This window comes from Cucumis melo, chromosome 10 (assembly GCF_025177605.1).
Source record: "Cucumis melo cultivar AY chromosome 10, USDA_Cmelo_AY_1.0, whole genome shotgun sequence".
Lineage (NCBI taxonomy): Eukaryota > Viridiplantae > Streptophyta > Magnoliopsida > Cucurbitales > Cucurbitaceae > Cucumis > Cucumis melo.
The window spans coordinates 24,422,423-24,449,854 of record NC_066866.1 but is presented as its reverse complement, the minus strand read 5'-3'; the positions used below and the strand labels follow the sequence as shown (position 1 = coordinate 24,449,854).

Sequence of the window (27,432 nt, the reverse complement as noted above, 5' to 3'; positions counted from 1 at the left end):
TTATCTTGAGTTGCTTTCGAGAGTGGAGACTATCCTATAGATCAACACATGAACTTTTAACATAATTTACCACTCACATAGTTCAAGTCACTAAAAAGAAGGATAAACCTTTCGTCATGTTTGTATATCGTCAAAATTCCTTCTCATGTGAATGTGGTGTGGTTCATTAAGAGATATTTGAGGTACCGAGTTAGGTTATGAAGTCTAGAGAGTCAATATGTCGGAGTTGGGAAGTATGTGTTTGAGGCATAGAGTTGTTAAGATGAAATTCCTTTGTAATTATAGGAAAAAGAGAAAAATGAAAATAGTTTCTCTATAAGTGCACAAACTTCAAAAGTGAACACTATTGAAGTTAATTGAGTTAAGTTGTGTTATTTAAAACCATTTATGAAGTCGAAGAGTCGAACATCCGTTGAATCAATCCTATACTTGTGTGTCATTAAAGCTTAGAACTAAAACCGATGTAGCCCTAAAAGATGAAGAGGTGATTTTTTTTCTTTTCCAATTAGAGTAGGCCTTTAGGTGATTGGTCCGTTGTGGCGCGGGTTAGTGTGGCAAAGCCATAACCTGTCTCCCTCAAGTGGTGATTTTTCCTACACTAACACGCTGTAGTTCCACAAAGCGAAACAGAGAGAGAGAGAGAGAGGAGAAAAGAAACGAAAAGAAAAGAAGTCTTCGCATAAAATAAGTCACTCCCTTGAACCCAGAAAAAAAGGGGCAAAAAGTAAAAGAAAACTCCTCTCGCCGAATTGATTTTTATTATAATTATTTATTTTTTCTCTCTTTTCTATTGGGTTCTTTATCGGATTGGATTTTTAGATTTGGGTCACCGATTTTCCTGTTATTTCTTTAGAATTTGTCCGAATTCCAATCCCGATTGCCCCCCTCTTCTATTGTTGGGGTTGTGTTTAATTTCAACAGTTCGTTTGTGGATTTTGTTCTTTGGAAGACTGCCACGCAGCGATGTTTCGATTTGAGCAGGAGAAGATCCGAAAACGAATTTGATATTTTCCCAATTGGTTTCTTTGATCAGTTGAATTCGTTTCAGTGCTCCTAGGGTCTGATATGGCTGATGCTCTTTCTGTTATTCCTGCATTTGTGCTCCGTAACCTCTCTGATAAACTCTATGAGAAACGGAAGAACGCTGCTCTTGAGGTCTACTTCCCTACACATTTCTTCGTTTTTTTTAATTTTTTTTTTAATTTTAATTTCTAGGGTTTTGATTGTATGTAATCTTCAAAGGGTTTGCATTGTGCTTTTAGGTTGAGGGAATTGTGAAGCAACTTGCTTCAGCTGGAGATCATGAGAAGATTACGGCGGTTATCAATCTGCTGACCAACGATTTCACTATGTCGCCTCAAGCGAATCATAGGAAGGTATGAGATAAATGCGACAGTGGATACTTGTGATAGTTCAGGTTTTTCTTTTAGAGTTTGGGTTTTGGGTGAAATCTTGATTTTTTGTTCACTATTATTATTATTATTATTATTATTATTAGTTATGCGTTTGGAATTTTCTTGATTTTAAACTGTAATTCCATTTTTTAGGGAGGATTGATAGGGCTTGCTGCTGCGACTGTTGGCTTGTCTTCTGATGCGTCTCAACATCTTGAGGTTAGTATATACTTAGGCGGTTACGTATTGGGTTTTATAGTTTAATTCGTCATGATTTCCAATGGACTATAGCCGTTGTATCCTATAACTAATTACATAGTTTTACTTAAAATGTACCTGAAGAGTTTACTGGTTAGAAGATGGATCTGCTATCCTAACTCTGCTGCTTGTTGCTTAAAACTGTTGAACTATAGAGATTCTTTCTACACCGTATAACATTTTGGGAGAAGGGCATACGAAACTTGATTTGTTTTCCTCTCTCTCTTCAAATTGTGTAACTTCAAGGGTTTTTCTTAGTGTTGATGCTTATAATTGTTTTGATGCTATATAAACCAGAAAGGTTCCGTTTTCTGTGCTTATATTTGTTCTGCTTTCTTCCATTTTGGTGATGTTGTTATCTTATAGTTTTTTCTTCTAACATTATGAATGAGCTTTCCAGCAAATTGTACCTCCTGTTCTCAATTCTTTTTCTGATCAAGATAGCAGAGTACGTTATTATGCATGTGAAGCTCTATACAACATTGCAAAGGTGAGAAGAATTGTTAGAGCTGTTAATGTATTTTTGGGGATAAGCTGAATATGTACTTCTATTGCTGCAGGTTGTCAGAGGCGATTTTATAGTTTTTTTTAACCAGATATTTGATGCCTTATGTAAGCTTTCGGCTGATTCAGATGCCAATGTACAAAGTGCTGCTCATCTCTTGGATCGTCTTGTGAAGGTACTCACTTATTCACCCCCTCCTGCCACAAGTTTAAAGAGAAGAGAAGGAAAGAATTCCATGTTTCAAACGTTCTCTGGTCACCATGGATTGAGAGGAACACCAAAGAAATTGGAATGTTTTGAAAATGAAGTAGATGCATATATCTTTGGATATCATATGGCCTCTTATTCAAATGCTTTACCTTTAAATGCTTTACCTGATCTAAATTGACGCAGCTTCTTAAAAGTTAGAACTTGAGAAAGATGTCTTGTTCCATTGCTCTCTGTTTGGAATTCCTCCTCCTCCTTTTGTCCCTTGAATATTAACAAACTCCTCTTTTTTTGATGAACAGTTTCTTTTATTTTTAACTAATTTTATGTATTTAATGGAACAGGATATTGTTACTGAAAGTGATCAGTTTAGGTATGACATCATTTCTCAAACTGCTTGGTTTGACCCTGTTATAGAATGTTACATTTATGAAGCATTGTTTTGAAATTGTATTGCAAGATGTATTAATTTATATTTCTTTTGGTGGTTTTTTCTCTTCAGCATCGAAGAGTTTATTCCATTGCTGAGGGAGCGTATGAATGTCCTAAATCCCTATGTTCGTCAGTTTTTGGTTGGATGGATCACTGTACTTGATAGTGTGCCAGATATTGATATGTTGGGCTTTCTTCCTGATTTTCTTGATGGTGAATATTTGTGTTAACTGAAATTTCTTTTAATATATAATTTGTTCTCTTTTGTTTATTGAATTTGGAGTCTAAAGGTGTGAAGACCTATGTTTCTATAGTTTTTTGCTGCTAAATATTTATGATACTTACATACCCATGATAAATCTCAGGTTTGTTTAATATGTTGAGTGATTCAAGTCATGAAATCCGGCAGCAAGCTGATTCTGCTCTTTCGGAGTTTCTCCAAGAGATAAAAAATTCTCCAGTAAGATTGCTTAGCTAACATTGGTTCACTGAGCGCCCATAACCAGATTAACCTTAAATGGTTGCACTTTATTTATCTATTTAATAATTAATTTGGACCATTTTTATCGTTAAGTCTAATTGTAGTTTTGTAAGCTTTTTGGCTCTATGTGTTGCAGCTCCTCTTTTGTATTTTTCTGATTTTGAATGAAGAGTTTTGGTTTCTTATATAAAACGAAAATTAATTTCCCATTTCTACTGTTGATAATTACATTTACAACTTGTTTGGACAACAAACAAAATCAGAAAAATAGTACAAAGACATACATGCAAATGCAAAAATAGATTTAATAGTTGTCATCTATTTTTTTTTACCTTTCCTTCCTTGCATGTGCAAAATTTATTTGTTCATTTAATAATTTTCTGACTCGAGCAGTGCTACTCTTGAAGTCTGTAGATTATGGCCGGATGGCTGAGATTCTGGTCCAGAGGGCTTCTTCCCCAGATGAATTTACTCGCTTAACGGCTATTACATGGGTACTTTGGACTTTAGCATCCATCATTTGTTATTATAACTTCTCTAAGATCATTAAAACTTGACTACGTTTCACTCTTTTATGAGGTTCTTCCTAGATCTACCAAGAACCAACAGATATTTCTTACTATTGTGCATTATCTTTATAAATTTATAGTTTTCTTATATTTGCAGATTAACGAGTTTGTAAAACTTGGTGGAGATCAACTAGTACCTTATTATGCTGATATTCTAGGAGCAATTCTACCTTCCATAGCTGATAAAGAAGAGAAGATTAGAGTGGTAGGATCTGTCTTCCTCCTTTATTTTGCCCCTTGTGCCACGTACACCGTGCACTTCAATTTTTTTTTTTTTTTGGATAAGAAATACCATGCACTTAGTTTAATTCTATACTTTAAGCTTTTATGTCTCATCCACGATCAATTATGTTTCCTATATCATATGGATGGTTTTCATTATCTTTAACATAATATTATAGTTGAGAAATATGAGAGATGTGTTATAGGACTCATCACCAACACTAAATTTATGAAATCTTCTTATTAGGAAAAAGTACGAATTTGTATGAAAATTTTCTTGCAGAAACATTTTTTTTTGTTGGAGTTGGGCAGTGTAGGGAATGGGAGATTGAGATTATGTAACAAGGCTCTGCTGGCTAAATGGTTGTGGTGGGGAGGTTCTCATTTGGATGTGGGAGGAGGTGGTGGTGGTGGTGGTGGTCAAGCTGTTAGAGTTTGGCAGTGTAGGGATTGGGAGATTGAGGTTATGTAACAAGGTTCTATTGGCTAATTGGATTCTGGGTGGCAACTTCAATGTCTTTAGATGGTCTTTTGAGAAATTCAGTGGTAGGCTTCAATGAACGAGTATGAAAGCATTTAACCACTTCATTGTATTTATTGACCTCCTAAATATCCCCTTACAAAATGGTCTGTAGTCTGTACTCTTGGTCTGGTTATAGACACTACCTGGTGTCTACACTCATTGATAGATTTCTGATTACAAGAAGCATTCAACAAAAATTTGCTTATGCCTCATCAAAGAGACTGGAAAGACCAATTTCTGATCATTACCCTCTTATGCTCCCCATTGGGTTGGACAAATGGGGCCCACACCTTTCCGTTCTGAAAGTATGTGGCTGATGCACAAAGATTTCGATAATATTGTTGATTATTGGTGGAAGAACATTCCGTTGCATGGGAGACTTGGGCACAATGTGATTGTCAAATTAAAAGGACTTAAAGAGGTGCTCAAAGAGTGGAACAAATCCACTTTTGGCTACACTCATACTTAGAAAACCAACTTATGGCTGAAATCACTCTGCTGGACAACCTTGAGGAATCTAACGAGTGCTTGCCTATTTACAAAGATCAGAAAAAGAGTCTAAAGGTTCAACTCCTCGAAATGGTGGCCAAGGAAGAAACTCACTGGAGACAAAAATGCAAGACCATATGGTTTATCAAGGGGGACCTTAACTCCCACTTTCATAAAATGGTGGCCACAGGAGGCAAAATACGATTATTGAAATCATGTCTTCTAATGGCGCAGGTCTTCTTTCAGAAGCAGGAATTGTTGATTAATTTTTGAATTTTTACAGAAGGATTTACACGAAAAAGGACAATCTTCAACTCTCCCAACGTTATCTTGGCCCTGCCTTACTGATCAACAGTCTGCTGGAATCCCCCTTCTCCAGCTAGGAAATCTAGAATGTGTTTGTTCCCTTGGTACCAACAAGACCCCTGGCCCTGACGGCTATACCACAGAATTCTATAGAAAATCCTGGCACATCCTTAAGTTCGACATTATGAGGGTGTTTCTAGATTTCTTCAAGAAAGGTATTTTCAACGGCAACCTTAGTGAAACCTATGTCTGCCTCATTTCCATATGAGCCATTGCTAGGAGAGTTGGTGACTTTAGACCTTTCAGCCTCACTGCTGGGGTCTATAAGATCTTGGCTAGGGTCCTCTTCAACAGGCTTAAGGGTGTCCTCCCCACCCTTATTTCTGAGCACCAATTTGCTTTTGTTGAGGGTAGACAGATCCTTGATGCTTCCCTTATTGCAAATGAACTCATTGATGGATACTCACCGATAGGGTAAGACGGGCATCGTTATCAAACTCGTTATAGAAATGGCCTTCGATACTGTTGATTGGGCTTCCATGGACTCCATTCTTGAGGCTAGAGGCTTTGGTTGTCTATGGTGTAAGTGGATCCTAGGTTCTGTTTCTTCTGCAAATTTCTCTATTATCATCAATGGCCATCTGCGAGGGAAGATTCATGCTACCAGAGGTAGAGGTATTAGGCAAGGGGATCCTCTCTCCCCTTTCCTTTTCAATATTATTATTGACTCTCTCAGCAGAATGCTGTCTCAAGCAGAATTGAATGGGATGATTCAAGGCTTTGGGTTGGGGAAGGATGGACTTCCTATCAATTACCTTCAATTTGCCGATGACATGCTCTTGTTCTCCACAATTGACTCCGATTACATTAAGAACTTATTTGATGTTATCGGTATTTTGAGTCTTGCTCTGGATTATCCATCAATCACCAGAAATCGTAAATTTTGGGTATAAATCTCTGCAGTAATGAACTCCTACACATTGCAGATTTATATGGTTGCAAGGTGGGTTTGTGGCCAAATTCTTACCTTGGGCTTCCCCTCCACGATAAGCCTAGGACCCTCTCTTTTTGAGCTCTGGTTCTTGAAAAAAATAGAGCAAAAAGATTAAAGGTGTGGGGTTCTTACATCTCTAAAAGTGAGAGGCTTACCCTCATTCAAGCTACACCGAGTAACTTACCCACACACTATCTCTCCCTATACAAAATACCAAGTAAGGTGGCTGATTCTATGGAAAAACTCTTTAGGGACTTCCTCTGGAAAGGTAAAGATGATGGTTCACACTTACACTTGGTTTGTTGGGAAAAAGTTACTCCTTCTGTATCATTAGGTTAGGTGGCTTGGGAATCACCTACCTTAAAGTCAGAAACGAGGGCCTTCTTGCAAAATGGATCTTGTGATTCAAGATTGAGAAATTTGCTCTCTGGCATAAGGTGATCGCTGCAAAATTTGGCATTTTTAGTTGTAGTAACAAAGTTGGTTTCCAAAAGGCTCTTGGAAGGCCTTAGTATACCTCCAACCTTGCATGGACACCAATGTTGCCATTACTGTGGGCAATGGTAACTCTATCTCCTTTTCGAACTGACTTGTGGGTGAACAATAGACCTTTGAAGGCTACTTTTCCATGCTTGTTTGATCTATCCCTTGCCCGAGATGTGATGGTGTCGGTATTGTGAAATGAGGTGAGAGTGGATGGAAACTCCACCCTGATAGACACCTCAATGAGTTGAAAATTGAAGAATGGGCTGCCCTATCTTTTCTATTGGTTTCTTGCCAACCCACTCAAGGCGAGGATAAATGGTTTTGAAGATAGATTCATCTGGATTCTATGCAATCAAATTTTGGGTTGACAACAGTTATGATTATGAAACTAATCTGTTTGAGGGCTCAACAAACACCTTATGGTCTGACCAATATCTCAAAAAGGTCAAATTTTTTCTTCGGGAGCTAGCTCATAAGGCGATCCTTATCGTCAGCAAATTACATCATCTTCCTACAAGGGCCCTTTGGTATTGGGGTTCCCTTTGTAAGAATGACACCAAAAACCAAAACCACATTTTTCATTTTTTACTCTTTCTCCAATCATTTTTGAAACTACATTCTTCATTCTTGGAGTCTGGACTTGTCTGGGAACATTTCACAACTCCTATCCCTTATTTTTGACCCTCCCTTCAAAGGCAGAAAAGGCATAATTTGGAAGCAGTTCATAAGAGCTTGCTTATGGTCCATTTGGCTTGCATGCAACAATCGCCTCTTTAACAGTAAAGAAACACATTGATGTCTTCCTTGATAATGTTTGTAACACTGCTATCGCTTGGTGTAAAATGTCAGAACATTTCAGTTCATATAGGTATGACTCTCTTCTGACCAATTGGATATGTCTTCTGTAATCCTTTGGTCTGGGGTCTCTTTTTTGCCCTTCTCCTTGTAATTTCATCCTTTAGTGAAATCGTCTCTTAACAAAACAAAAAAAAAAAAAAAAAAAAAAAAAAAAGAAAAAAAGTTCTTTTGTGTTTCAGGTTTTTTCACGAGAGAGTCAATAGTAATACTGTGGACTGTGTTTAGCACCCTTCCTTTCTGTTGCTCCCACAATAGTGCAATCAGGATCTCCATCACTTGCTGTGGGGTTGCCCTTTCGGGAGAAAATAATGTGTGAGGTATTAGGTGAGGAGGTATTTAGGAGAAAGAATAAAACTTTTAGAGTGGTGGACTGGATGGTGAGGAAATATGGGAGGTGGCAAGGTTTAATGCTTCCTTGTGGGCGTCGGTCAGTTGACTTTTTTAATTATAACCTTTTTAATTTGGTTTCATTTTCCTCGATGAATGCTTGGTGTCTTATGAAATGATAATAACTTTAAAGATTATAAATGTTTATGAGCATGCCAAAATGAGCTTTAGCTCATTCGTAATTGGTATGACCTTCCACTTGAGGGTGAGAGGTTCAATCCCCCATTTTCACAACTGTTTTGCCAAAAAAAAAAAAAAAAAGTTCACAAGCACATAAATATTGTTAGTCAGAATGCAATCTTCATTTTCATTCTCAAATTTGATATTCTTTTCTAGGACGATGAAACATTTTATTTTTTTTATTTCTATTCTATATTTATTCATATGTATCAATATTTTATCCTAAGAATTGTAAGCAATGGTTTGAATATATCAATTTTTTAGAATGTAGACTATTGATTTATTAACGTCGATGTTAAACAGAAAATGCTTTCAAGTTCGTCGATGTTAAACAGAAAATGGTTTTAAGTTATTAACTCCACAAAGTGTACATAAAGAATATAATGATAAATTGGATAAGGTTCCAGTTATAATTTATAAAGAAGTCTTTTGATTTAAAGATAAAAACACATACGATGTTTTTTAACTTTTCATATTTTTGAGGCATGGTCAGGAAGCAACACACGCTTACCTAAACCCTAAGGCCCCGGTTGATAACCATATTTTTTTTAAGTTTTTAAATTAAGCTTAGAACTTTACTTCCGCCTTTAAGTTTTTAAGTTCTCTAATCCATTTCTACTCATTTGCCTTTTTAAGTTTTTAAGTTTTCTAATCCACTTTCAACTCATGTTTTAAAAACCAATCAAAGTTTTGAAAACTGAAAAAAATAGTTTGTTTTCAAAATTTGACAAGAAATTCAAGTTTCTCTAATAAAGTGAACCATAATTTTTAAGTTTTTGTTCTTAAATTTTCATTGAAGGAAAACTGGATAATAGTACTCTTTGTACATGAAATTATTATTAACTTACAGATAAAATGTAGATTTTTCACTTATAACTTAGTTATCGAATTAAATAGCTATAATATTTAGTGTCTGGCAATTTTTAGCTGCATATTAGTTGTTGAGAGTTGGTTTTTTGACTTAATATGATTAGAGAGAGTCTAAAGTGAGTCAAAAGTTTCTCTCTTCAACTTCCTTTTAGATATAATATGGTTTGGTACAGACTGGAGCTTTCCCCTTGATGGGCATGAAAATTTAGTACAACTGATTTGTTTACTTTATATTTGAAGGTTGCCCGGGAAACTAATGAAGAGCTTCGTAATATCAAGGCATTTCCATCTGAAGGATTTGATGTTGGTGCTATCCTTTCTATTGCTAGGAGGTATAGCCCCCGCGGCCCGCCCATCTTTTCTTGCCCCCTATTTCAATGAAACTTGGGTTTTCTGTTAAAGAAGTATTTTTCTACGACACCAAATTGTTGAAGTTAACGATTAGTGGTTATGTTGATTTTCATTTGATGTAAGCATTTTGCTGTGATGACTGGTGAGGATGTTTTCATGATTGTTTCTTCTGTTGATTGGTCAGACAATTATCTAGCGAACATGAGGCTACTAGGATCGAAGCATTATATTGGATATCAACACTTTTAGACAGACATCGAACTGAGGTGACTATGATATTGTCAATTTTTCATTTCTTTTATTCACATGACTTGTCTTTAACATATGGATTGACCTATTACTTACCGTAGAATTATCTTATTCGATCACCATTCTCCGTATTATGTTTTCTTTTTACTTAAGTTTCTTCTTCCCCCCACCCCTAACAAGAAAAAAAAAAAGAAAAAAAAGAAGAAAAAGGAACAAAAAAAAACATATAAGATGGAAGGAATTTGACCTGAAATTCTAATGTTTGGTCACAAGCAAGCTGTCTTTTTTCTAGTGGGTTTGTCCAGAATTAAGAGTGGAAAGTGAATCTCTCAAGGGAGAATGGTTGACCGGACAACGGAAGAAAGAATGGTCAAAAAAGCTCTTTGAAGGATTAGGGCTCCAAAAAAAAAAAGTTCCGTCTCAGTTAACCTCCTGTAACAACAGTAGAACAACAATATTCCTTGTGTCTCTATTAGACAACAAAAGACGGATTTCCAAACTGGGGGCTGGTTGAGCCTAATATCTACTTTTCCTCCTTCCACGATGTTCTTCAATGGAAATCTTCCTACCCTCCCTCAAACTTGGACCGAGAAGATCTTATACTTTACTCTAACTTCTCATCTCTCAACCAAACCACAAAGTCACTAGGACTTTCTCTCTCACTATGGACGCTTCATCTTTTCTAACATTCCTAACACAAGAGAACAGTTCACTGGAATGGGGAAAAAAGATCCATCCAAACAGAAACATTTGATTTGGGAGATGGATTTGATTTGGATGAATAGTTCGAGCCTCCAAAGGATAACAGGATCTTTATTGTTGGTGTTCTGTTGTAGTGGATCTGATGGTTTCCTTGTGTAATGGGTCCTGTTGTTTGAAATGGCTACAAGTAAATACGAGGTGAATGAGACAAGTTGATTTTCTAAAGAAGACAAGGATCTTTATAATAGAAAGCACTTGGACTTTTATTTCCTGTGCTCTCAAATAAGGTTGGTAGCACTAGCAATACATTGTCGTGATACTTCAAATAGTGTTCCAATGAGTTTCAATGAAATATGACGTAGTCTTTACCCTGCTTCTGAGTAGTGCTTTGTTACACCGAAAGGTTTAAGCTATGAAGCACTACACTCTTTTTTTTGGAGAGTGTGCCTGACACAAATCAGACACGCAATTTGTGTGTCATCTTTTTTTTTTAAACTCTGACATGCTGGAATTTTTTAATATCATTAAAAATATTTTTGAAAAATAAAACACACTGTTTTTATTGTTTAATTTCAGCCTGTTCCATGAAAAAAAAACCGTAAGCACTCATCTTCACTCTCCTCTAGTCTTCTCCAATCTTCAACGTTCACCTTCTCCCAATTGGTATACATCTCCAGACTGGTGACTGCCGTTTAGATGATGCTGGTGACTGCCGTTCACCCTCTCCCAATTAGCATACATCTCCCAGACTGATACTTTAGCTTCCAACTTACCCCATAGATCTTCCAACTAGGCAGGAAATATTTTTTAATGCATGAAAAATAATAAAAACGGAGAACTCATGATTTATGGTTCCAAAGGAACACACCCCGTGTACCATTGTTTTGGATAGAAGTGTGATCTCTATTTAGGATTTTGTACTTGTATTGTAGTTTGGAACTTTTTAATGAACTCCAACAACTAATGTACTCTTTATTTATGTTTTAAAGAAGTATTGATATGTTCTAACATGTATGAGTAATTTATCAACGAGTATTATCACATATATTATTTAAAAAAAATAAAAAATTATAACGTGTCTCTAATGTGTCGTGTCCTACTTTTCTAGAAATTGAGCATATCCCGTGTTGTGTCGTTTGCGTGTCGCATGCCGGTGTCCGTGCTTCCTAGGATTTAAGGCTCATGAGGGGCCTGCATTTCTACCGGCTGTAATTACTATCTATGTCCCTCTAGTTCTACCCATTCAATCCATTCTTACCTACTGTGCCAAGTCACTTGCTGCTTCACTTGTTAGCTGACGTACTTATCACTTTTGCAAATATTAGATTAGCGCGGGAGAAGGGGGTTCTGATTAGGATAGGATGAAGAAGTGGAAGTTGAGTATTTCTTCAGGTTAGAATCCTTAAGAAAGACATTCCAAACTGTCTCTCTCCCCCTCTTATCTCCTCTGACTAGTTACCTATGCCCCACCTTGCTTCTGGCACCACCTCCCATAGCCATACCTCGTCCCCTTTTTTGGCATTTCTAGTGCTGGCACTTCCTTCCCACTGATGCTGTGATCATCTCCTCTTCTTCCTCCCTCCTTTTTCACCATAAATTTAGTTTCAAAAGCATCTAAAAAGGAAAACACACACACAAAATTGGAAAATTGGAAAAGGCTGGAAATTGAGAAGCTAGAAATTGGAAAACTGGAAAAAATGACAACTAGAGGCAAAATCAACATGTTGACGATATCTGCCATAGGCAACATATCGATGATATTTCAGCAACTTATCCACAACATTTTAGCAGTTCCTTCACATTTATGTAAAGCTGGCAGCGATATATTGATGAAATTATAAAGCGACGATATTGGTGATATATCGTGGATTTTTGAAAAAAGGATGTTACCTCCTTGTATCTCTATAGGTTCCACGATATTAACAGTACCTTCACATTTATGTAAAGCTGGCAGCAATATATTTATGGAATTATAAAGCAACGATATTGGTGATATATTGTGGATTTTTGAAAAAGGTATCTCTATAGGTTCCATGATTTTTGTTATATTTTGGGACCTTCGGTTGTAACCATGGTGGAAAATTTCTATTTGGCCTAAATTTTAATAGGGGACCCCCGTTTTAATGAAATTTCAAGAATACTTAGATAGTTTTAGAAATTAGCTACGATAACTTAGTTCAAGTTTTTTTAATTTTATGGTTTTGATTACGTGCAATTATATAGTTTCATGCATAATTGATGGCAAACCATCATGAATTGGCCTAGTGGCAAAAGAGGAGACCATAACTAACTAAGAGGTCATGAGTTCAATCTCTATTGGCCACCTAACCTAGAAATATTAATTTCTTACAACTTTCTTTGACATCTAAATGTTATAAGCTCATGTAGGTTGTCCCATGAGATTAGTTGAAGTTCGCTTGAACGGGTCCGGGACAGCTCACATATATAAAAAAAATGCAGAATTAATGAAAAATGTACAAATGATGTTGGGAATATTTTGAGGTCAAATAAAAAATGAAAAGAAAAGATTGCATGCAATCGTATAGTTTCACGATCCAGTGTCATTGTCCTACATTTTATATTTTCTTGTAATTATTCTCCATTTCTTGTTAAAATTTATGTTCTCACATTGACATTTACGATATATATTTATATATATATAAATATTTATTGATAAGAAACATAAAAATGGTAAAGTACAGATATCAAAGTTTCATTAACTAATCATAATAGCAATTTACATAAATTTCCATAAAGTTTTCTGAAATTTCCATATTAGGACCTCAACATTCTCATCGGCATAGATATTTCAAACCTTGGATGTAACTAATAACTCATTTTAATTACATCATTTGTATGGTAACATTCACATTCGTTAATTATTTTATAAGCCCTTGTGCTGTGTTATTTATTTTTTATTTACATCAGCAATGTTATTGAGCCTTCTAAGATAGATTGTTCATTGTAATTGCTATCAATCCATCTAGATATACTGATTTCACTTCAATTCTTGGTTTCTCTTTTCTGCGATTCTTGTGGGTAGTTAATCTTCATTTCTCTTTCGAACAGGTATTAATCTATTTGGATGATATACTTGACAGCCTTCTTCAAGCTCTATCTGATCCTTCCGATGAGGTAATCATCTCTTCTGGTGATTTGAGTTTAGGTTCTCATCTCTCTTGTCCTTTATTTGGTCCGTAGATTTCGAATGGTTATTTTTATCAGGTGCGATCGTACCAACATTAATGCATCGGATCCCATAAGAATTCTGCAGTTAAGTGTACTTGGACAAGAGTAGTACTAAGTTGGGTGACCACTTGGGAAGTCCTCTTGTTGCACCCATTTTTTTAAATAATAATAATAATAATAAAAAAAGCTGTTTTGATTTCAGTTTGCATTTGGTCCAAAGGCTTCAAAATGTTATACTTTTACCTCCAAGTTTTGAGTTTAGTTTCAATGTAGTCGCAATATGTTACCACTTTTACTATAGTTTTCTCTAATGCTCATTTTGGTCCTCGATGTTAACTATCTGTTAGTTAATTTAAAGAACCCTTTAATGTCTACATGGTAAGACAATTACTTCTTTTTGACTGATGTGTTTTTGTATTTTAAGTGATGTCTCTCCTTCCCTCCCTCACAGCCGCACTAACCTTCTTCCTTGCCTCCCTGATGCTGCCACCTTTTCCTACAGTCGATCCTCTGTTTCCACCCTTTCCCTTTTCCATTTTACCTTGGAGTGGATTTGAAATAAGAGCAGATAGCAGTGGGAGATGGCAATGACGGTTGATCAACAAAGTGAAGGGGCAGTCTAATAGGGAGAGATGGAAGAAGGTGGAGAGAGGGAGAGAATTTTCCAAGGGAGAACCTTTTTTGAATATAGCTCAAAATAATACTTTAAAAGTTACTATTGTCATGTTACTATTAAATTAATTAAAAAAATAAGCTTTTAACACAACTAAAAGAAAGTTGCTAATGTGAGCATAAACTTTACTGATGAAACTGATGTTGTCAGTCCTAATTATTCTTACTTTAAAAGATTTTGAACAAAGGTTACCATATGAAAGATCAAGGTTGATGAAGAATTTGATCTACTGATGAAACTGAGTTCTATTACTTGGATTATTATTTGACTGTTTGAAATTCTCTATGGGTTTTCTAATCAGTATTTTTGATGGTTATTTTCTATCCTATGTTGTCATAGGTGGTGCTTCTTGTTCTGGATGTTCATGCTTGCATAGCGATAGATCAGCAACATTTTCGCCAACTTGTTGTCTTCCTAGTGCATAATTTTCGGATCAATAATTCTCTTCTGGAGAAGTGGGTTCTTTTCCCTCCCTTCTTATTTGTTGTTGCAACAATGACTCTGATGTGTTGATATTTATTTTTTGATGTACAAAGTATATGTTGTTTATCATTTTCATAGGCGTGGTGCATTGATAATACGCCGGTTATGTGTACTTTTAAATGCTGAACGGGTCTACCGTGAACTTTCTACAATATTGGAAGGAGAATCAGATTTGGATTTTGCTTCTACAATGGTTCAGGTTGCTATCTCATATTTTTCTTTATTTTTTATAAACCTTGCATAGGTAGCGGAACAAATGAATTGCAGTTGTAGTAAGGCCTAAAGTTTCAATTAATTGCATATTTTAAAGTCTACATGATCTTTTGCCTTAACTGTCGTGATTTTTCTTTTAGTTGTGGGTGAGAGCAACAAAGAGATTCATTTGCTGTTGTAGCAAGGCCTAAAAGTTCAATTGATTGCACTTTTCAAAGTCTATATGATTTTTTGTCATAATGGTCAAATATATGCTCGCGTTTTTGCATAGAGGGGTTTTTTTTTTTTTTTGTTTATTGGTTTTAGTTTTGTGTGTGAGAGCAACATAGAGGTTCATTGGAAAGGCCAAAGCCAAATAACACTATATAGGGGACAAAGGGATAAGGCACCCCTTTTTCCAAAGGATTACAAAAAAAACCTAGTCTTAGATGATGGGAGTCTGGAGTAATTACAAAAAGTGCCTGTGCTCAGTATTCCAGATAGAGTCAGTACGCTGTACAAAACCACAAAAGAAAGAGAAAAAAAGACTTCTTACGTGAAAAAAATTCGAGAGTTCCTTTCAGGCTTTCAAAGGAGCCAAGGGACTGAATTCTTCCAAAGCACTCTTGCTTTCTCTTTCAATAACAATTCCTAGGGAACTTTAAGCAGCTACCTATCCAGCAACTTTGGTTTACATCCCTGCCAGCTGACTATATTCCCAGAAAAATTCCAAGCACTATGTGCAAAGTTAGAGTGAAGTAACAGACGGGAGAGGGTTTCCTCTCTTCTGAAATGCATTAAGCAAATGTTAGGGTGTTAGGGGAGTGAGTTCAATTCATGGTGGCTACCTATATAGGATTTAATATTCAACAAGTTTTCTTGACATCCAAATGCTGTAGGGTCAAGCGGTTTTAATGTAAAATTAGTCAAAGTCCACTTGTGTAAGCTGGTCTGGACAATCACATATACAAAAAATGAAAAGAAGGCTGTGAACCTCCCCTGAGTATTGCCCAAAGTATTGTTGCTGCTAAGAGAAGTAGTCCACAAGAAGAACGCAAGTCTTTTAGCAAGCTTACTATCCATATCTGACTAAACTTCTATTGTGGTTCATTGGTTGTTAGATCTGCCTACTTTACAATATATGATTGCAAAATCTTCGTCCAGCACTCTTCTTTCTATAGGAACCTAGAGTTTTAGCTTTTTGGGAATTTTCCGTACTTATTTTCTTTCAAACACTAAAAGGTGGAAAGAGAATCATATCTGAAACTTCAGGATGGTTTCAAATGTGTTTTTTTGTATGATCACTGCCTCAAAATACTGTTTCTAATGTCAGAAACAAAGGTGCTTAATTGGTTACACTCTTTTTCTTCTCAACCCCAAGCTCCTTATCTTGAAACACTAAGTGTCGAATTCCTGTTGTGTTTGAAACCTCCCCCTTTGTTTAAATATTTTCTTCTATCATTCATTGTATTTTTTGTTACAGGGTCTGCTATCTTTCCATTTCAGCATGTTTACTCTTTTAGTTTGCTACAGGCACTCAATTTGATCTTGCTGACTTCCTCTGAGTTATCTGGTCTTCGAGATCTTTTAAAGAAATCATTGGTGCATGCAGCTGGGAAGGACCTTTTTGTTTCTTTATATGCATCATGGTGCCATTCCCCGATGGCTATTATTAGTCTTTGCTTATTAGCACAGGTAGGGTTTGAATGAGTAAACCCTTGAGTTCTCTATCAAACCATCTCAATATCTAAGTGAGAGTGATACAAGATTTTTCTGTTTCAATATTGTTATTTTACTTCTATGGCAGTCATACCAGCATGCTAGTGTGGTGATTCAGTCTTTGGTGGAGGAAGATATTAATGTGAAATTTTTAGTTCAGCTGGATAAACTCATTCGCCTCCTGGAGACTCCAGTCTTTGCTTATCTAAGATTGCAGGTGCTGAATGACTAAATATAATACACCTTCCTATTGAGTATTTGAAATGATATTCTATAGTAGTCGCTTGCAACTTTTTCATTCTCTTTTTACAATTTCTATTCAGTCAAATAAATTTAATTTTTGTGCCTGCTACTTTTTTTTCTTTTTGTTCTTTCTATTATATTTTTTTGGGGTTAGAAGCTTTCTTTCAGAAAAACGAAGGAAAATAAATTAGAGCGTAAATGAATGTAAGCCTGACCACAAGAGCAACACAAAACAAAAGCATTTACAGAAAATGGGCTTTATTTGTTTTGCTTGCACGTTTATTCTTACATTTAGAAAGAATGGGGAGGGGAGGAAAGAAACTGATGTGATCCATTTGTGTTGTGATGATGTGGTAGGACTGAAGTTAGGCTATCAGCCTATCATCTTGTAGTATCGTGTTGCTTAGGTTTTTTTTTCTTTTTTTTTTTCTTTTGTTTTTCGTTTTTTTTTTTTGTTTTTTAATTTCACACATTATATATATATATATATATATATATTATTTTTTAATCTTGGGGTTTTCTATTGTTTTGCCTGTTTTGTATTTCTTCATTTTCATGATATTTTATCAGATACCATTACGGTGAAAATATTAGACATATTACATATACTTGAACCATTAACCGTGAATAGTACTTGGACTTGTAGATTACAGCTATTTTGTACCATGTGATGAGAATGCCTTAGAAATTATAGTATAATGTTGAGTTTTTTCTTCTTCTTTTCCCTCTTTCTTTCTTTCGTTCTTTCTTTTTAATTGGGGTAAGAAATTGAAATGATTATCCCATGTGGAAGACTTGGAAGGGAAGATGAGTTGTTCTCTCGACCTAAAGCCAAATGAACTAATGAAAAAGTAGTTTAATTAGGTCCCACAAAAAAAAGAAAAAGAAGTCGTTTGTGTTAAGAAAAAAGTTCTGGAAGTCGATGGAAGAACACAAGAATACGCTTACAATCAATGCCTTTGAAACATTCCTCTTGTTATTCATTCTAATTAGATGTTCTTTCGGAAGGAAGGCTTCATGTCTTCCTCGGTTTGTCTTGGGAAAATACAGTAATTTTGTTTTAGGTATCTTGCACTGTTTATATCTTCTTAAATTGGGTACGTCTTTGGAATTTTTGCAGCTTCTCGAACCTGGAAGATATATGTGGCTGTTAAAAGCATTATACGGTCTTCTAATGTTACTTCCCCAGGTATGCCTTGTTAATTTTCACTGCTCCTTTCCATTTTTTTCCCTACTTCTTCTTCATTATATATATATATAGACACATATATATTAAATATTTAGACCATATTAATGTTGTTAGAGTGGCCTTACAGCAACGATCTACTGGGATTTAGCCATTTGTCTCTATGATTCAAAAGTAGGCCATATTAGCGATAGAAAGCAGACCATATTTGACCAATAGGGAAACAACTAAGGTGACCTCTCTTCTTTCCTTGCTGGAGGGGTGGTGTTTTAGGGAGGGGAGAAGGGATGCTCGTGTTTGGAACCCTAATCCTAGTCAGAGCTTTAAATGTAAATCTTTGTTTAGTTTGTTGTTGGATACTGATCCACATATTGAGTCGGTTTTGATGTGGTCTGGAGGACAAAGGTTCCTAAGAAAGTTAGGTTCTTTATTTCACAAGTCTTACTTGGCCGGGTTAACCCTGTTGATAGGCTTGTTGGCAAAACTTTGCTTGTTGAGCCTTTTTGCTACTTGCTTTGTCAGAAGGCAGAGGAAGATTTTGATCATCCTTTTTGGGATTGCCAGTATGCTCGTGTTGTGTGGAGCTCTTTCCTCCATTGCTTTGTTGGGATGCGGAATGTAGAGCAACGATCGAGGAGTTCCTCTTCCATATGCCCTTCAGAGATAAAAGGGGTTTTCTTTGGCCGGGATATGTGTGGTTTTGTGAGACATTTGGGGTGAGGAAAGATAGGGTGTTCCGGGGCAGAGAGGGTGCCTAGATTTGGTCTTTGGTTAGATTTCACATGTCTCCATAGGAAACATTCTTCTTAGTTGGTCCCCCTTCTTTTAATGGGGTTACTTTGTTGGACTGGTTTTTTTTGTATGTCCTTGTATTCTTTCATTTTTTCTCAATGAAAGGCATTGTTTTCATTTATATATATATATATAAATAAAAGCACCAGTGTTACTTTTTCCCGCTATATATTGATGTGGAGGATATGGACATGCAATTTCTTATATTGATTGTTTTTTTGGCGATAATAGAAAGATAAAATTTGGTCACAAGATTCTGAAAATCATGTCAACTACTGTACTTGTGACATCTTACTTTGAATATGTAGATCGCGCCATCCTGGATGTTTGCCTGAATATAGTATTTCTACTTTTGAATTTCCTGAGTGGGACTGGGTTCCAATTCTAAGAGTAGCTTATTGGATAGTTTTGGATGCATGTAATGGCTGTTTTGAAAAGAACTGCTCACTCTGTGTGTTCGGTAAGCTTTTCATAACGGATAGATGGATGAACATGTACCTCTTCCTTCTGGCCTTGAGGATCAAAAGTTGGTTTCCATTCATTCACTTTATCTTTTTAGCCCCAGGAGGAATATTTATTTAATTTCTCTCTTTCATAAGAAACCAACCTTTTGTTGAGATAGCACAAGGATACAAGCCCAAGATAAAACAACCCTCACGCCTACTTATAGGAAGAGGCTCTAATACAAAAGAATTATGCTAAGCTGATAATTATGCCAACCTTTTGATAGAACATCCAGAAGAATGAGTTAAACCTGAGCACATCCAAGAGATCCTCTCCAAAACGCTTGACCCACGTTTACCTGTAGCCTTGCACTAGTCTGCTGTTTCTACTTGGTTGGCAGGAAGCATGCCCAACCTTGACCATGCTAACCTCTCTAGTGGGTGCCTGCCCCCTTGACAAGGACAATCCCTCATTTCTAAACTAAGCGTAGTGCAATGCATTCTATACTTGTAGGATGGACTTTTGTGGCATGGCCACAAGATAAAGCATTAAATTGGACAATGTTTTAAACCTAATAGCTAGTTTTTGAATGAGAACACCACAAGGAAGCCAGAAGATGAGATTAATCCAATGAATAGACCTAGAAAGGGATTTATCATGAAAGTACATTGATTTTGTTTAAACCAAATCTCGAATAGAAGAGCTTTTTTTATTCCTCTTCCTGAAGAACTCGAATAAAAGAGCTTTAACTGCATTGGACTGTAAAATATTTGAGCTTTTGGAAGAGGGCGCACCAAAATCTGAAGAATATTTTCCCAAAAAGTCATGTCAAAACTTCACTGAAGCTGAAGAAATGAGAATAATCTCCCCCAGGCTGAATTAGAGAAACAGCACTTACAGAATAAGTGTTGGAAGGTCTTCACTATGAGCCAAACATGAAGGGGACAACGAGGGCGAAAGTGTTGTTGAAGCATGTGTCGGAGGGTGGCAAAACAATTAAGTGATCCAAAGGCAAGGCTCCCTAATAGCTAGTATAACTTTTGCGAAAAGAAAGGCTCCTAATTTCTCTCTAGAATTGGTTCTTGAGCTGGCAAGAGCTGATGCTTATGGTTTTTTTGGCCAATTATATCTATTCTATATTCTTTTCTTAACTACAAGACGTGCTTTGGTTATTGGATTTGCAATTTTCAAAATTTATGATCATAGGCGTTATTTTATGAGATATTTACATAATTAGCGTAAAATAAATGCACTTATTGTATATTTGAGAAAACCAAGATGCCGTAACCGTCTTTGAGCTACAGATGTTGAAGTTTATATTAGTCTTCAAATCATATGTACCCAAAAAAGCGATGCTAGTATGTAATGCGTCTTGTTATATTTTTTATGTACAAATTTCTTTTGTAACTACAGCCTCTTAATGGTTACTTGTGAATGATGTATTTTCCCCTTTGTGTTCTTTTTTTAAACTTGGAGGGGATGGGGGTTTCTTTCGATAAGAGCTTTTATGATGATTTGGTTTTTTATGCATCGCCACTTAGTTTTGTTAGAGGAAACATTTACGTATTGATTCACCTGTTCCATTTACAATAATGATGTAAATAAACTTGGTTCACTGGGAGAATGATATTAGTGATGTAAATTTACAAGCTAATGAACTTGATATACAATACTTGAATAGGTTCTTCGCATCTGAACTTTACCTGTGCATTGCTAAGCAGACTTCAAACATGTTCGTTTCTATAATGAATAGTTGTATTCTTGTGATGCATTAATTGATTTTTTCTTTACCTATGGTTTGACTTACAAACACAGCAAAGTGCTGCCTTTAAGATACTACGAACACGTCTCAAAACAGTGCCTCCATACTCATTTAGTGGTGAGCATTTCAAGCAATTATCATCTGGGAACTCCTACTCTGTAATGCATCACGTGTCTGGGTTGAATATAAATGAAGATGGTGATGTAAGCCAGGATGCTGGGAACTCTCGTAATGGAATTAACTTTGCTGCTAGGCTACAACAATTTGAGTACATGCAGCATCAACATCGCTTACATGAAAAAGGGCAGACACTGTCCCGGACCAATACTCCACCTCCGCTTACAAAAACGGTTTGTTAACAAATTTATTTTCTAATTCCTTTAGCTCTATAGCTTTCCTGTCATTTACCAGCTAGGTTTCAGAGTTGTTTTTTCAATTCCATTGAGTGTAGAGCTTTTATAGAGATGGTGTGGAAAGGAATGAACATAATTCATGCCTTCGCATACTAACAAAAGTGAGGTTTTTTCATTAGAATCTGAAACATGGAAAAATTGGGCGTCTGTAATGACTCAAGAGATTGAGCATGTGAGACTGACAATAGGGTACTGCCGCTTAAAGCAAATAGATACACTGCTTATAGTACTGTGACAGTTTTCTTTATCTGTAAGATGTTTCAGAACCACCTTAGAGACTATATTAAAGTGGTTATAGTTCATATTATCTCATTAAATAAAAACCACATTCTGCTCTGTTTGATAATTTCTCTCAAAGTTCTTTCCATTGACAGCTATTTTCCCTTTCTTTCTCTTAACATGCGTAAATTTTTTTAACAATTATAAATATCCCATTATATGCAGGGGGTTGAAATCCCAGAAGAAGCAAAGCGGCCAGCCTTAGCCTCAGCCCCGATCTCGGGCCCAGCCTCTGCAGTAGCAGCAGAGATAAACAGGCCTCCTTCAAGAACAAGGAGAGGGCCAGGGCAATTACAACTATGATCATATGCTCTCCATTATATACAGTGGTCTCAGTCATGGATGAGATTTTGTGTAGTTTGTAAAATTGTATATCATAGTAGAGTTTGGTCTAAAAGACTTTTTAAATTAGCTGTGTGGTTGGGAACGGCTGGTTTATAAAAAAATTGAGATGAGCTCAGTTTTTGGCTGAGCTATTCTTTCATTTTGTACAAGGGGACATTTTTACCCATGTGGTCGTGTTATTTTTTTGTTAAAGCCATGGTGGGTAAAAGAGGGGAAAGTACTTAGATGGAGGTTCGGATCAGTTCAATTCGTTTTGCTTTTCTTTTATTTATTTTCTTTCATCATTCTGCTTGTTCGTCGTCTTGTAACAATTTTCTTGAATAAGTTAAATCTAATTCATGTACAGACTTTTTATGGGTGTTATTTCCTTCAAACAATGCTTCTTTCAAGCAGTTGCAGTGTTGAATATCTTTTCCATAGCTAATGTTCGTTCCATACTTCTGCAGGGCCAAAAAGAACTAAGCCTTTTTGGGTATTATTACTTGTGCATTTTGATTATCGCATAATGCTTTAGTTTGTGGTCACTATTCTAACCTTCTTGAGAGAAGAATAAAGGGCATTACACCATTAGTTTCAGGAAAAACTCAATGGCAAACAATGTACAATTTTTGAAACACGCTTAGTTAGGTCCCACCTACTTTATTTTATCACGAGCAAATTAATTAATTAATTGGTTAGCAAATTAATTAATTAATTGGTTATGGAGTTTGGTTATGGAGTTGATAAAGAATATGTTAAGATTTTCTTTTCAAGGATGGTTCCACATGTAGTTAGAATTCATTCTTTATATATCGGTAATATTCTCTTTTCAAGGATGGTCTCACGGGTGGTTAGGATTTATTCCTTATATATTGGTAATATCTTGTAGTCACGGGTGGTTAGGATTTATTCCTTATATATTGGTAATATCTTGTAGGAGAAGTTATGCGAAGAAAAATAATACGAAAGAAAATAATACGAAAGACATAGAAGAATCATCAAGTCGTTTGGGGCTTGAGTTCAATACATCATCTATAGATCTGAGATTAAGGGGAGATATTCTGTTCTTCTTATGAGTTATGGTTATTATGTTCTTATGGTTATGAGTTATGATAAATGTAGTGTTGTATCTTCAGTCATAACTATGTATTAACTATTATTGTATTTGTAATTAATACAATCTTCTATTCTGGGCAAACTGTCCCCAGATGTAGATGCATATTCATCGAACTGGGTTAACAAATGTTACTGTGTCACTTGTTCCTTTACATGTTGCTTCAGCTTAGTACTCTTTCTACAACTGTAGTTACAACTGTTACATATCACTAAAATCGTTCATATTTCTAACACCTTGTTAACTACGAAATATCTATAAATATTTGTAATTTCTCTTGCTTCTACTCTTCTGTTTTTCAGCCTATGGTATCGGACTTCCAGATTCTTTAAACTTCATTAAAGATGAATGGTGGAAACAATATTTGTGCAGCATATAGATACATATATATATGTATATATATATATATATATATATATATATATATATATATAGATACATATATATGGTTTAGGGTATATATATAATTAACAGTAATTATTGCTGGGATCTTATTTTTGGTGATGATGTATTCAATTAGGGCTAACGACGTAAGATAACTAAGCATAAGGTCTATATTCTTGAAATGTACGAACTTCCTAATTTCTATAAATGTTAATACATTTCTTTCCCCAATTTTGGGGGCATAATTACTAAGGTCTCGTTTTAAAAATATTTTGTTTTTTGTTTTTATTTTTTAAAAATAAGTTTGTTTCTTTACTCCTTTATAATGATTTGCATATTCTCTAGTGTAATGGTTGTATTCTTAGCCAAATTTCTAAATAATTCTTTTACTTTTTTTACATTTCAAATTTTGGTAAAATGAAGATAACAAAAAAAAAAAAAAAAAAAAGAAAAAAAAAAAGAAACTTGAAAGTGGAAATAGAAGTCTTAATCTTCAAAAATCAAAAAACAAAATGTTTACTAGGTGAAATCTAAAATTTTAACATATTTTGTTTTCAAATTATCTTCTCCATTTCTTTTTATAATTTGACATTTTTCTCGTTCTCTCACTCTAGATTTTCTCAAAAGATATTTTAATTCTCTTATACATATACTAGATATATATTCTTTGACGAATCTTGTTTTATAAAAGAATTGTTAATGTTACTGCAACTTTCCTGTTGTACGTTGCGATATCCTACCATTGGAAATAATGTAGGATACTTGTCTGATATTAAAAAATGGTTAACTATTCAATTCCAAATGAAAGATTTGAGTGAAGCTGAGTATGTTCTTAGGATCCAAATTGTTCAAAATCGCAAGAACACAATGCTAGCTGTCTCAAACAATTTCTATTGACAAAATGTTGTCTAGATAATAAGATGCAAGGTTAAAAAAAATGTGCACTACCCTTAAGACATGAAATTCTTTTGTTTCAGGAACAATGTTCTAGGATACCTCATGAAGTTGAGGACATTAGACATATTTCCTTTGCATCAGCTATTGGAAATGTGATGTATGATATGTTATGTACGAGACCTAACATATGTTACATAGTAGGGACTGTCAACAAGTATCAGTCCAATCTTGGATATGAACATTGGACTACCGCTAAGAATATCCTTAAGTATCTACAAAGACTGAGGGACTAAATGCTAATGTATGGAGGTGAGAATTTGATTCTTATAGGATACACTAATTCTTATTTTCAGCTAGATAAAGATTCTAGAAAATTAACACCTGGATAGGTGTTTACTCTAAATTAAGGAATTGTAATCTAGAGAAATATCAAGCTAAGTTGTGTTGTTGACTCCACTCTGGAAGTTGAATATGTAGCTACCTATGAAGTAGCTAAAGAAGTAGTTTTGTTAAGGAAGTTCTTGAGTGATTTGGAAGTTGTTTCAAATATGCATACATCAATCATGCTTGTGATAGCAGTGGATCAGTTGCAAATTCAAAAGAACTTAGAAGCTATAAGCGTGGTAAACATATTGAGTTTTAGTCCAAGTGATATGAAAACTGTGAAATTCACGTTATGGAGTAAGAAATTATGAAGAAGAAAGCTACAAAAGTACTAATTACAAGAATGATGCATTTTGAGGAAGGACTAGGGAGTATGAGTTTTGGCTAGGCGATGCGAGGAAGGAAAGTACACGTAATAAAGCTAGGCGATGTTCAAGACAAGATAACACGAGAAGGAAAGTTTAGTAAGCATTTTGGGTTAGGCAAGGAAGAGCAAGTTAAGGAAAGGAAGTTAGGAAAATGAAGATGATTCACTAATTTGGATTAGTCAGCTTCTTATGCGTTGGTTAGAGTTAAGCATGATTAAAGGAAATATTACACTTACACGTATAAGGCACTAAGTTAGCAGCTGGTAAGCTAAGATGAGTTTAAGGATGACCAATCCAGTTTAAGATTATAAATAGGTCTTAATTTGTGAGTTCAAAAGAAATTATAAGGAAATACAAGTGCTGAAGCTCTGCCAAGAAATCATCAGGCGAGGAGAAGAAGAAGGGTGTTAAGAAGGGGGTTAACGGGAAACATTTTAGTTTTATGAGTGACCCTTCCAAAGAAAAGAACAAACATTTATAAATTTTTTCTTTCAAAGACCTTTTTTTTTTTTGTGAAAAAGATACAGGTGTTTAGGATTCATAAGAAATACATGACTATTTGATAGTATGTTTCTAAGTTAACGTATTCATTTTATGTTGCTTGATTGGAATGCTTATATGCGAGAAAACCATTAGCTTTATTCCTATCATGAGCTAGCTATTATTTATGTCATGCCTCGCCCCGCTGGCCACTTCATGTGACTAGAAGGAGGCGTGTCGCCTAGACTGTGGGGGTTGATGCCCTAAATCTCGTGGTCTTGTAGTTTGTAATTGTATATATTATACAAACATTTTATTTATCTAATAAAATAAAGTGTTTTATTTTATTTGACATTTAGTTGCATTAACCCACAAAACCAATAAACTAACATCCAAGGTTATTTTCTGTAACCTAAACATGTATGTGGAGACATACAAGTGGATCGTGCTTAAAATGATAACCTAAATGGTCTGTAGTAAATGGATAAGGCTGGATACATTATCCTGGTGACACTACGAATACGAACTGCGTTGTAGTTGTTACAATTGTTCTAAAGTGCTACAAATGATTTGATCCTAATTATTCATGTCGAGATATTAGAGGGGGGGTATTCTATACAAAGAGTTTGTAAAAGACCAAACCATGAAATGAATAGTCTCTCTTATTAACACCGTTACTAGTTAAGACTACATTTCACCAAGATGACCATAGGTGACTTGACCTAAATCCTGAGTGAGTTGTGAACCCTGCCTATAAAGGCAGTCCTTTGATTTACATGGGTGAGAGTGGCCTATGTTGTCGATTCAATATGGCTACCATTTTGGGGATTCGTCTGATTAGGGAGTTGGGAACACAGCTACATAAGAAGGAATTCACTCCTCTATAGATAAAGTAAGTAGAGAAATTGCTCTCTTAAGGGCTGATTTCAGAGCTTGAACAATGTGGCGCCACACCCTCTCTTGGCCTAAGAGGAGTTCAGTTATAGTAGGACCAAAGGTCCATTTGTTAGCTCAATAAGGATAAATCAGAATCAAATTTATTTTGGTTTAATTTGAATTGTTCAAGTTGATTAAATGAAATAACTTGTATATGATACAAGTAATATAATGTATTTGATACATTATAATATAAAGTTTTTATGCGAGAAGTTAATATTTGAATATGATTCAAATAATAATAATAATATGAATAAGATTCATAAATAAACTATAGGTTAAATTAATATGGATTTGATTCATGTTAGCACTATAGATTATATGAAATTTAAATAATTGTTTATATTATGTATGATATAATATAAAGTTTATATTATATGAGATATAATATGATTTATTAATATAAATTTAATTAATAAAATGTGTAGAGAGAGTGAGGGAGTTATTTTGATAACTTTTCTCCATCTCTCTTAAGTTGGTTGAGATATACAGAATCAATCTGTATTCTCATTTTGATTTCTTGGTTCTCTGTGTTCCAAAAAGAAAAAAAAAAATTCTCTCACAAACTTTTCCCTCACCAAAATTACAGAAGCTCTACAACTCTCTGTTAGATTCTTTCTTTGAGAATAACGAGGAAGACTTTGTGGTGTTCTTGAAAAATTCAGAGAAGATTTCTTGGAGGTTCTACAAAGATTAGTTTCTTTTTC

At 35.2% G+C, this 27,432-nt stretch overlaps 1 protein-coding gene and 1 pseudogene across 2 annotated transcripts; both read left to right on the top strand.

Moving 5' to 3' along the window:
- Positions 1–488: 488 nt before the first annotated feature.
- LOC103502538 (protein VAC14 homolog) lies at positions 489–22,546 on the top strand. Of its 2 annotated transcripts, XM_008466497.3 has the most exons (20): positions 489–1,155; positions 1,263–1,376; positions 1,548–1,613; positions 2,053–2,142; positions 2,213–2,332; positions 2,709–2,737; positions 2,867–3,009; positions 3,162–3,256; positions 3,685–3,771; positions 3,944–4,051; positions 9,402–9,493; positions 9,697–9,778; positions 13,533–13,598; positions 14,665–14,780; positions 14,887–15,007; positions 16,534–16,695; positions 16,808–16,936; positions 18,083–18,151; positions 21,200–21,496; positions 22,004–22,546. In XM_008466497.3, exons 1-20 carry the CDS (start codon positions 1,066–1,068, stop codon positions 22,139–22,141), a joined length of 2,214 nt encoding a protein of 737 aa, XP_008464719.1. In that variant the 5' UTR covers positions 489–1,065; the 3' UTR covers positions 22,142–22,546. The 2 variants fall into 2 exon arrangements, with proteins under 2 accessions (XP_008464719.1, XP_050946718.1); XM_051090761.1 differs by lacking the exons at positions 21,200–21,496; positions 22,004–22,546 and adding an exon at positions 18,671–19,061 and having other exon boundaries at positions 593–1,155.
- LOC127151495 (5S ribosomal RNA) lies at positions 13,687–13,805 on the top strand (annotated as a pseudogene).
- Positions 22,547–27,432: the final 4,886 nt, after the last annotated feature.

Coding starts and splice junctions, on each gene's coding strand:
- LOC103502538 (XM_008466497.3), top strand. CDS start 1,066: ATGGCTGATGCTCTTTCTGTTATTCCTGCATTTGTGCTCCGTAACCTC. Junction 3,772..3,943: donor GCTTAACGGCTATTACATGG/GTACTTTGGACT, acceptor TTATATTTGCAG/ATTAACGAGTTTGTAAAACT. Junction 13,599..14,664: donor TATCTGATCCTTCCGATGAG/GTAATCATCTCT, acceptor ATGTTGTCATAG/GTGGTGCTTCTTGTTCTGGA.